Source organism: Vanellus vanellus, assembly GCF_965231255.1.
Source record: "Vanellus vanellus genome assembly, chromosome: 30".
NCBI classification, from domain to species: Eukaryota; Metazoa; Chordata; class Aves; order Charadriiformes; family Charadriidae; genus Vanellus; species Vanellus vanellus.
Window position 1 is genome coordinate 998660 of NC_138935.1, and position 9387 is coordinate 1008046.

Consider the following 9387-nt stretch of genomic DNA (forward strand, 5'->3'; position numbering starts at 1 on the left):
ACGCACGTCCCCGGGCAGGAGTAGGCCGCCAAAACCCCAAGGTCTCCCCTTGGACCAGGAAGGACCACTTGGAGGCCGACGCTCCCCCGGCCTCTTCGCGAAGGGACGGTGACGGGACGCGCTCCCGCTTCCGCCAGCGCCCCCGGTTCGGCATCCCGGTGGTTTGGCCGAGCTGCCGGTTGCTCCTCGCTCCCCAAGAGCCGGGACGAGCCTCCACGGTGATGGGGGGGAGGGAGGGGGGGAAGGGGAGAGGCCTCTGGCAGCCTCACCGGCCTGTCAGCATCCTCCATGGCTGCTCTCGGGGCTCCGGTGTACCGGGCCTGCACCTGCCACGGCCGGCCCGGCCCCCTCCCGTATTCACAGAGCCGCCCTACGCCAGCGCCTTGCGCGCCACCCACGGCCCGAACCCCCGCCTGCGCCGTTGGCGTAAGGGCCCGCCGGTGACCCTTCCCCGGGGCCCGCGCCTTACGCCAAGTGCGTAGGGCACGGGCGGGCGAGGGGAGCGGGGCCGCTCCGCACTTTGCGTAGCGGCGCCGGGCGGGAGTGTGTGTGTGTGTAGGGGGGGGTCCCTCAGGCGGCGGCCGCGCCCTACGCAGGCCGGGATTCACGAAGCGCGCTTACGCCAGCGGCGCAGCGGCGGCCGCCCCGCCGTCACCATCCTCCCCCCGTCCCCCGCCGCCGCCGCCGCTCACCGTCCCACGAAGTTCTCCAGCACCGAGCTCTTGCCCGCGCTCTGCCCGCCCACCACGGCGATCTGCGGCAGGTCGAGGTGGCAGCTCTGCCCGATGGAGCTGAAGGCGTCCTGCAGCTTGTTCACCAGCGGGATCAGCTCCTCCATGCCCCGGTTCCCCATGGCGGCGCGGGGATGGGGGTCACCGCTCTCCCGGCGGCGGCGGTGGCGGCGGCTCCTCCTCACAGGGCCCGCGGCGGCGGCGACCAAACTTCCCCTCCGAGTCTCCTCATCCGGCACTGGCGACACCCCCGCCTCGCCCGGCCCGCCCCGCTCCCCTCAGGCCTGCGCGGCTATTGGCCGGCGGGGCCGTCGATCAGAGGATTCGGCCGAGCGGAGCGGAGCAGCCGGCTGTCAGTCAGGCGGAAGGGCGGGACAGGGAGGCCGCGCCCCCTTCCCTACCGCGCCGTTGGCTTCCCACCGCGTCGCTCATCCCTGCCAGCCAATGGGAGGGGGAGCTGCCCTGTCAGCTGAGGAGGCGCCGCCGTAGCTCCCGCCCCTGGGCATCGCTCCTGACATTTCATTGGAAGAGAGGAGCGCCGCTCCGGAAGGCTAGCGAATCACTAGCCGAAAGAGACCGACGAGTTTACCCGCCTCTCCCCACCCGCCCTCCCTCTCATTGGACAGCGCGCCTGCCGCTCCACCAGCTCGACCAACCCAGACGCAGAGACTCGGAGGGAAACTGGATGGTGAGAAAACCCTCTCGCCATTCGCCAGCCGCGAGTCAATCAACCACCCCTGCCAGCCGATTGGCTGCTTTGCTCCTCTCCCCACCTCCTTTCCCAGGCACAGTCCATGACCGTAGACCCCCGTGTAGCCGCGCACTCCCGACGACGGCGGCCCCCGAGACGAGGCCCCGTTACCGCGCCGACCCCTCCCCGCTCCCCGGGGGACCCCCACCACCGACAGCCCGGCCACGGCGGTCACCTCGGGGGGGCGTCTTTATTTCCATAGAGAGACCCCCACACACACACCCCTCACCGCCTCGTGCCCTCCCGGCCGCTCTCCGGTACCGGTGGGCTGCGCCGGCGCGGCGGCGATACCGGCACGGGGGTCTGCATGCCGGTCACCAACCGGCTGAGTCCCGCCGGGAAACGGCCGGCGCAGAGAACGTCCGAGCTGCCCCTGGAGAAGAGACGGGTTGTGGGGAGGGGAGGCCGCGGGGGGTCACCCCCGAAAACCGGCACACGGCAGCCCGGCACCGGCGGCGTCACCTACCGGAGCTGTTCGGGTACCGGGGGTGCGGGGACCGGGGGGACGGCGGGCAGGGAGCGGCGCTGGCGGCAGAGGTAAGCGGAGGGCAGGTCCTGGGGCAGCTCCAGCGGTAGGGCCATCTCTGGGGGGTGGTGGTGGTGGTGGTGGTGGTGGAAAAAGACACCGTCAGCCACCGGCCCGGGGCGATTCGGGGAGCGCAGAAACCCCCGGCACCCGAAAAACACCCCGGAGCAGCGCCGCACCACGCTGCGAGGGCGGCGGCGGATGGGTTTGGGGGTGACGGATACCTCCCAAATCCAGCTGGGGCGAGAGCAGCCCCCAGAGTTTCCCAGTACGGACCAGAGTGTGAACTGGGGTGGGCTGCCCACCTCCCCGTGCCTTTTCCCGGGGGAAAACCCTGCCTCCCGGCGTTCCTACCGCTCCGGATCCGGCTCAACGCCGGTCCCAGCAGTTTCCCGTCCATGCTCAGCAGGATGTATTTCTCCGTCCGGAGTTCCGGGCTCAATCGATCCACCGTTTGCCGGTTGGGTCTCTCCTGCGCCTCCGGTTGCGGTAGAGCCGAGGGCTCGGTCCGGCCGGGATGCGCCGCATCCATCTTACGGCTGGGAAAGGGAAGGAGAAGACAAGGATCGTCACGGCACCGGTCACCGCAGCACCAGCGTGGCCAGCGCCGTCCAGCTCTCGGCACCACGGAAGGGTCGTGGTGTCACCGGAGAGGAGGGGGACAGCCCCGCTTTTGGGGTCATGGCCACCTCTGGGGCAGGATGGCATTTCCCCGCTCCCATTTTGGGCCAGCTGGGAAGAGATGTGGCCAGTTTCGGCATAGCCGAGCTGCCACCAGGACACCTCCAGCCCCGCCTGCCACACCGGAGGGGGAGAACCGAGTGCCAGAAGCAGCTCATCCCCAAAAATGGGGGGAGTTTGGTACAACCGCAGCAGGCGGGGGGGGGCGGGGACAGGCTGGGATGAGGTGCTGGCAAGCCAAGGCAGGTGACACAGCCCAAATTTGCTCCACCGGAGCCAGGCTGCCTCGTGCCTCCGCTTCCCTGAGCGTCCCTCCCTCACCCGGCTCGTTAACGCTATAACGAGTTCATCACCACGTTGGCTCACAGGGGGTCTTCCATACCCGGCCCTTACCTGAGCCCTCCTCAGCACGGAGGACAGAGCTGGGGCTTTCCGGATCACACCTGAAGACCGCTTTAATTTGGGTTTAGCTAATTTCTAACAATCCCAGCCAGCTCAGGGAACCTTCCTCCTCCTCCCGTCCCCCCGCTCCCCCTCACCAGTTAAGGATCCCCCGTCCCAGCAGATGGTCTGACTGGGAAGGCAGAGCCGCCCCCTCCCCAAACGGCACAGATGTAATCTCTCCCCCGAGCTCCGCTATCGAGAACTCTACGTCTGGTTTGGGAACCACCGGCTCTTCCCCGGGGGAGGTTACCTCCTTTAGACGAGCGGGTTCCCACGCACCGAGCCGGCGCGGCTCGCCTCCCTCGCGCCGGCAGCCGATTACGGCCGAGCCTGGAGAAACAGAAATTAGCAATTTATATCAAAACAGGGGGTATTTCCCCAACTCGGGCTTCCCACGCTCACCGCCGAGCTGCTGCTCCTGCTCTCCACCGACCTGACGTGGGGCGTCTGGAGCCTGCTGAGCCTTAACAACCCCCCGGGATCTGCCCCAGGGGGAAAATGGGGGCCTAATGGGTAGGGGGGGGGGGGGGGGTGTGTGTTTCTCCCCCAGCTCAGACCCGCTTGGGGCTTTCACGGGCCTGAGGACGAGGCGCCCTGGGCTGAAATCCCGGTGTGGGGGATGCCGAGGGGATGGACGGAGCCGTTGTGTGAGGGGAAACTGAGGCAGGGGGTGGAGGGGGCTTCCACTGGGGGGGCTTAGGGACCAGGGGGGGCTCTGCCCAAGAAGGGGACAGAGGAGGGGGCTCTCGCTGGGAGGCTGAGGGAGCAGCGGAAGGGACTCTGCCAAGGGACAGAAGGGCAGAGGAGGGGGCTTTCCCTGGGGGACATACGGAGGAGGGGAGGGGGCTCTCCCCAGGGACAGGGGGGCAAAGGAGGGGGCTCCCCCCAGGCTCCCAGGGGTGAGGAGGGGGCTCTCCCAGGGATCACGGCGAGGGGGGAAGGAAGGGGCTCCCCCCGAGGGGACATGGGGGACCGGGGGGGGGGGGTGGGGAGAGGTCCCGAGGGAAACGGGGACCGGAGAAAAATCCCCCCCCCACCCTGCGGAGGCCGCAGGCCCAATATGGCGGCCGCGTTGCCCCTGGTTACGACCACTTCCGGCGCGGCGCGGCGGAGACCGGAAGCACGTGTCACGTGGAGCAGCGGGAAGATGGCGGCGCCCACGGCGGCGGGGCCGGGCCCGGCGCCACTGCTGCGGGTGGTAGCGGAGTGTGGACGGAGCCGGGCGCGGGCAGGCGAGCTGCTGCTGCCTCACGGCCCCGTCCCCAGCCCCGTCTTCATGCCCGTGGGGACCCGCGGCACCGCTAAGGGCATCACGGCGGCCCAACTCGCCGCGTTGGGCTGCCGCATCTGCCTCGGCAACACCTACCACCTCGGCACACGGCCGGTGAGCGCCGCCGCGGGGGAGAGGGGGGACGGGGGCGGGGACGGACCGGGAGGGGCCGCCGGCACTGGGGTAGGACCCGCCCTCAGCCACCGGGGAGCAGCGGGACCGGGAGAGCCCCGCCCCCGCGCTCGCTCCGCCCCCGCTCCCGGGGAGGCCACGCCCCCCAGCGGAAAGACCACGCCCCTGTAGGCCTCCCCTCCCGGGGTGGCCACTCCTCCATCACTGAGTGGTCCGCCCCCGAGGAGGCCACGCCTCCCTTAGACCCCGCCTCTGGGATGGCCACGCCCCCAGTCCCGTGCTAGCCACGCCCCCGCCCCGAGTGGTCTGTGCCCCGAGGAAGCCACGCCTCCCTTGGACCCCACCTCCTGGGTGGCCACGCCCCTGGGAGGTCCCCACCCTTTCCCCTTGGAGGGACCCCAGAGAAGGCCACGCCCCCGATCATGGCCACGCCCTCGTCATGACCACGCCCTCTCCGACCCCTCTCCTGGGTGGCCCCGCCCCCCGGGGGGCTTAGATCCCCTGTGCCCATTGGAGGGAGGAGCCTGCGTAGCCCCGCCCCCTCGTTAGCCCCGCCCCCGGGCACGCTGGCCACTCCTCCTGGGGGTTCCCATGCCCCTGTGCCCCCCCCCGCCCTGACCGTGTGTCTGTCCGTCCGTCCGTCCCCCACAGGGCCCTGAGCTGGTGCAGCGCGCCGGGGGGCTCCACGGCTTCATGGATTGGCCCCACAACCTGCTGACGGTGAGGGGGGGGCACGACACCCCCAGACCCCCACTTGGGGGGGGTACAACACCCCCAAACCCTCACCTGGGGGGCGGGACACCCCCAGACCCCCTCTTGGTGGGGTATGACGCCCCCAGACCCCCACTTGGGGGGGGAGAGACCCCCAGACCCCACCTGGGGGGGAGAGACCCCAAGACCCCCACTTGGGGGGGGGGGGTATGACACCCCCAGACCCCCACCTGGGGTGGGGGTGGGGGGGAGAGACCTCAAGACCCCCACTTGGGGGGGTATGACACCCCCAGACCCCCACCTGGAGGGGACAGGACCCCCCCAGACTCCCACCTGGGGGGGGATGACACCCCCAGACCCCCACTTTGGGGGGGGGACGACACACACCACACCACAGCCCCCCCCCCCATCCCCCTCCCCACAGCCGTGGGGCTCCCACCCCACAGCCCCCCACACCCCCCCCAGCCCCATTACCGTGTGTGTCCGTCCGTCCGTCCGTGTGTGTCCCCCCCCCCCCCCCCCCAGGACAGCGGTGGCTTCCAAATGGTCTCACTGGTGGAACTGGCGGAGGTGACGGAGGAGGGGGTCCTCTTCCGCTCCCCCTATGGGGCGGGGGAGATCCTGCTCACCCCCGAGAAGTCCATGGAGATCCAGAACGCTCTGGGTGAGTTGAGGGGGTGGGGGGGATGAACCCCCAAAAATCTAAAGGGGGGGGGGTCCTGAGACACCCCCTAATTCACACCCCCCCCCCCAACCCCCCCCCATCGCGCCCCACAGGCGCCGACATCGTGATGCAGTTGGACGACGTCGTGAGCAGCACCACCACGGGACCGCGGGTGGAGGAAGCCATGCACAGGTCTGGGAGACCCCCACCCCCCCCCCCCAAACCCCTAAACTGACCCCCTCCTCACCCCCCCACCCCCCCCCACCCTTTTTAATTTTTTTTTTTGGGGGGGTCCGTCCCCCCCCCAACCCCCCCAGGTCCCTGCGCTGGCTGGACCGCTGCATCGCCGCCAACCGCCGTCCGCGGCGGCAGCACCTCTTCGCCATCGCGCAGGGGGGGCTGGACCCGGCGCTGCGCACGCACTGCCTGCGAGGTAGGGGGGCTGCCAACCCCCCCCCCCCCCCCGGCCTTCCTCCCGGCCTCCTCTTCCTCCCCCCGCCCCCCCAGCCTTCCTCCCCCTCCTCATCCCCTTTTCTGTTTGTCAGCTCCTCGTCCTCCGCCTCATCCTAGTCCTCCTCCCGCTCCTCCTCATCCTTGTCTTCCTCCTCATCCTCCTCATCATCCTCGTCTTCCTCCTCATCCTCATCCTCATCATCCTCGTCTTCCTCCTCATCATCATCCTCGTCTTCCTCCTCATCCTCGTCCTCCCGCTCCTCCTCATCCTTGACTTCCTCCTCATCCTCATCCTCATCATCCTCGTCTTCCTCTCATCCTCATCCTCATCATCCTCGTCCTCCTCCCGCTCCTCCTCATCCTTGACTTCCTCCTCATCCTCCTCATCCTCGTCCTCCTCCCGCTCCTCCTCATCCTTGACTTCCTCCTCATCCTCATCCTCATCATCCTCGTCTTCCTCCTCATCCTCATCCTCATCATCCTCGTCTTCCTCCTCATCCTCATCATCATCCTCGTCTTCCTCCTCATCCTCATCCTCATCATCCTCGTCCTCCTCCCGCTCCTCATCCTCGTCCTCCTCCCACTCCTCCTCATTCTCGTCTTCCTCCTCATCCTCCTCATCATCATCATCCTCGTCCTCCTCCTCATCTTCATCCTCCTCCCGCTCCTCCTCATCCTTGTCTTCCTCCTCATCCTCCTCATCATCCTCGTCTTCCTCCTCATCCTCATCCTCCTCATCCTCGTCCTCCTCCCGCTCCTCCTCATCCTCGTCTTCCTCCTCATCATCATCCTCCTCATCCTTGTCCTCCTCCCGCTCCTCATCCTCGTCCTCCTCCCACTCCTCCTCATTCTCGTCTTCCTCCTCATCCTCCTCATCATCATCATCCTCGTCATCCTCATCTTCGTCCGCCTCCCGCTCCTCCTCATCGTCTTCCTCCTCATCGTCTTCCTCCTCATCTTCCTCCTCCTCCTCATCCTTGTCCTCATCCTCGTCCTCCTCCCACTTGTCCTCCTCCTCATCCTCATCTTCCTCCTCATCCTCATCTTCCTCCTCATCCTCGTCTTCCTCCTCGTCCTCCTCCCACTTGTCTTCCTCCTCCTCCTCGTCCTCCTCCTCGTCCTCCTCATCATCCTCGTCTTCCTCATCATCCTCCTCCTAGTCCTCCTCCTCATCCTCGTCCTCCTCCCGCTTGTCTTCCTTCTCATCCTCGTCCTCCTCATCTTCCTCCCGCTCCTTGTCTTCCTCCTGCTCATCTTCCTCCTGCTCCTCATCCTCCTCGTCTCCTCCTCATCATCCTCCTCCTCCTCCTCCCGCTCATCTTCCTCCCCCCACCCCAGCCTTCCTCTCCCTCCTCACCCCTTTCCCGTTCTCCCACTCCTCGTCCTCCTCCCCCTCCTCCTCATCTTCCTCCCCCCACCCCGGCCTTCCTCCCCCTCCTCATCCCCTTTCCCATTCTTCCGCTCCTCATCTTCCTCCCCCTCCTTTTCCTGTTCCTCATCCTCGTCCTCCTCATCCTCCTCCCTCTCCCCCTCCTCATCCCCATCCTGTTCCTCATCCTCGTCCTCCTCCTGCTCATCTTCCTCCCACTCATCATCCTCCCTCTCCTTGTCCTCTTCCTCCTCCTCTTCCTCCTCCTGCTCCTCATCCTCCTCCCGCTCCCCACCTTCATCCCGCTCTGTCTCCCCCCATTCCCCTCCTTCCTCTCCCTCCTCCTCCACCTTCATCCCCCTCCCTCTGCCCCCCATTCCCCCCCTTCCTCCCCCTCCTCATCCTCCCCCTCCCCACCTTCATCCCCCTCCATCTGCCCCCATTCCTCATCTTCATCCTCCTCATCATCATCATCCCTCTCATCTTCCTCCCACTCCCCAGCATCATCCCATTCCCCCCCCTTACTCCCCCTCCTCATCCTCCTCCTCCTCCACCTTCATCCCCCTCCCTCTGCCCCCCATTCCCCCCCTCCCCCTCCTCATCCTCCTCCTCCACCTTCATCCCCCTATGACTGCCCTGTTCCTCACCTTCCTCCCCCTCCTCCTCCTCATCCCGCTCCCCACCTTCATCCTGCTCTGTCTCCCCTCATTCCTCCCCCTCCTCATCCTCCCCCTCCCTCTGCCCCCCATTCCCCCCCTTCCCCCCCCTCCTCCTCCTTCATCCCCCTCCCTCTGCCCCTCCTCCTCCTTCATCATCCCCCTCCCTCTGCCCCCCATTCCCCCCTTCCTCCCCCTCCTCCTCCTCCTCCTTCATCCCCCTCCCTCTGCCCCCCATTCCCCCCTTCCTCCCCCTCCTCCTCCTCCTCCTTCATCCCCCTCCCTCTGCCCCCCATTCCCCCCCTTCCTCCCCCTCCTCCTCCTCCCCATTCCCCCCCCCATTTCCCACCTCCTCCTTCCTCCCCATCTCCCCCCCCTCCATGTCACCGCGCTCCCGGAGGGGGGGGGTGTCTCACCCCCCCCCCCTTTCCCGGACCCCCAGAAATGACCCGTCGGGACGTCCCCGGTTTCGCCATCGGGGGTCTGAGCGGGGGAGAGGAGAAGGACCGATTCTGGCGCATGGTGAAGCTCAGCACCGACCATCTGCCCCGCGACAAACCCCGATACCTCATGGGCGTGGGGTACGTCCCGAGGAAAAATTGGGGAGGGGGGGGGAAGGAAAAGTGGGGTTCAGACCCCCACCTGACCCCCCCCCCATCCCCTCCGCTCCCCTTTGGCAGCTACGCCACCGACCTGGTGGTGTGTGTGGCGTTGGGCTGTGACATGTTCGACTGCGTTTTCCCCACCCGGACGGCGGTAAGAAGACGGAGGGGGGGGGGGGGAAGAGACATATACATCCCCCCCCCCCCCTTTTTTCCTTCCCAGGGGTGTGGGACCCCCCCCAAAACCACAACCCCTATCCCCCCCCCCCCCCGCAGCGCTTCGGCTCAGCGCTGGTCCCCGGGGGTTCGCTGCAGCTGAAAAACCGCCGATTCGCCAAAGATTTCCGCCCCATCGATGAAAAATGCGGCTGCCCCACGTGCCGGCGGTGAGTGGGGA

At 67.6% G+C, this 9387-nt stretch overlaps 3 protein-coding genes across 7 annotated transcripts in view; 1 reads left to right on the forward strand and 2 right to left on the reverse strand.

The window, feature by feature from the left end:
- DNM2 (dynamin 2) overlaps nucleotides 1-956 on the reverse strand; it is a 42206-nt gene extending 41250 nt beyond the window's left edge. For all 4 annotated transcript variants that reach the window (XM_082496653.1, XM_082496652.1, XM_082496651.1 and 1 more), the window contains exon 1: nucleotides 693-956. In XM_082496653.1, the coding sequence (XP_082352779.1) occupies nucleotides 693-853 (161 nt within the window). In that variant the 5' untranslated portion in view covers nucleotides 854-956. The remainder of the gene's footprint in view (nucleotides 1-692) is intronic.
- Nucleotides 957-1659: 703 nt separating this feature from the next.
- Nucleotides 1660-4304, reverse strand: LOC309682557 (uncharacterized protein). 2 transcript variants are annotated; one of them, XM_082496672.1, is made up of 5 exons: nucleotides 4171-4304; nucleotides 3384-3463; nucleotides 2363-2547; nucleotides 1949-2066; nucleotides 1660-1855 (listed from the first exon to the last, which is right to left on the reverse strand). In XM_082496672.1, exons 3-5 carry the CDS (start codon nucleotides 2538-2540, stop codon nucleotides 1708-1710), a joined length of 444 nt encoding a protein of 147 aa, XP_082352798.1. In that variant the 5' UTR covers nucleotides 2541-2547; nucleotides 3384-3463; nucleotides 4171-4304; the 3' UTR covers nucleotides 1660-1707. The 2 variants fall into 2 exon arrangements, with proteins under 2 accessions (XP_082352798.1, XP_082352797.1); XM_082496671.1 differs by lacking the exon at nucleotides 4171-4304 and adding an exon at nucleotides 3536-3806.
- The window catches only part of QTRT1 (queuine tRNA-ribosyltransferase catalytic subunit 1), a gene marked incomplete at its 5' end in the record, with an annotated part of 7757 nt that continues 2650 nt past the window's right edge, over nucleotides 4281-9387 (forward strand). The window contains 8 exons of the mRNA XM_082496713.1: nucleotides 4281-4517; nucleotides 5187-5255; nucleotides 5772-5910; nucleotides 6024-6102; nucleotides 6228-6343; nucleotides 8831-8969; nucleotides 9069-9144; nucleotides 9267-9376. Coding sequence (XP_082352839.1) covers nucleotides 4281-4517; nucleotides 5187-5255; nucleotides 5772-5910; nucleotides 6024-6102; nucleotides 6228-6343; nucleotides 8831-8969; nucleotides 9069-9144; nucleotides 9267-9376 — 965 coding nt within the window. The remainder of the gene's footprint in view (nucleotides 4518-5186; nucleotides 5256-5771; nucleotides 5911-6023; nucleotides 6103-6227; nucleotides 6344-8830; nucleotides 8970-9068; nucleotides 9145-9266; nucleotides 9377-9387) is intronic.

Coding starts and splice junctions, on each gene's coding strand:
- LOC309682557 (XM_082496672.1), bottom strand. CDS start 2,540: ATGGATGCGGCGCATCCCGGCCGGACCGAGCCCTCGGCTCTACCGCAA. Junction 2,067..2,362: donor GTTGAGCCGGATCCGGAGCG/GTAGGAACGCCG, acceptor ACCACCCCCCAG/AGATGGCCCTACCGCTGGAG. Junction 1,856..1,948: donor CCGGTACCCGAACAGCTCCG/GTAGGTGACGCC, acceptor TCTCTTCTCCAG/GGGCAGCTCGGACGTTCTCT.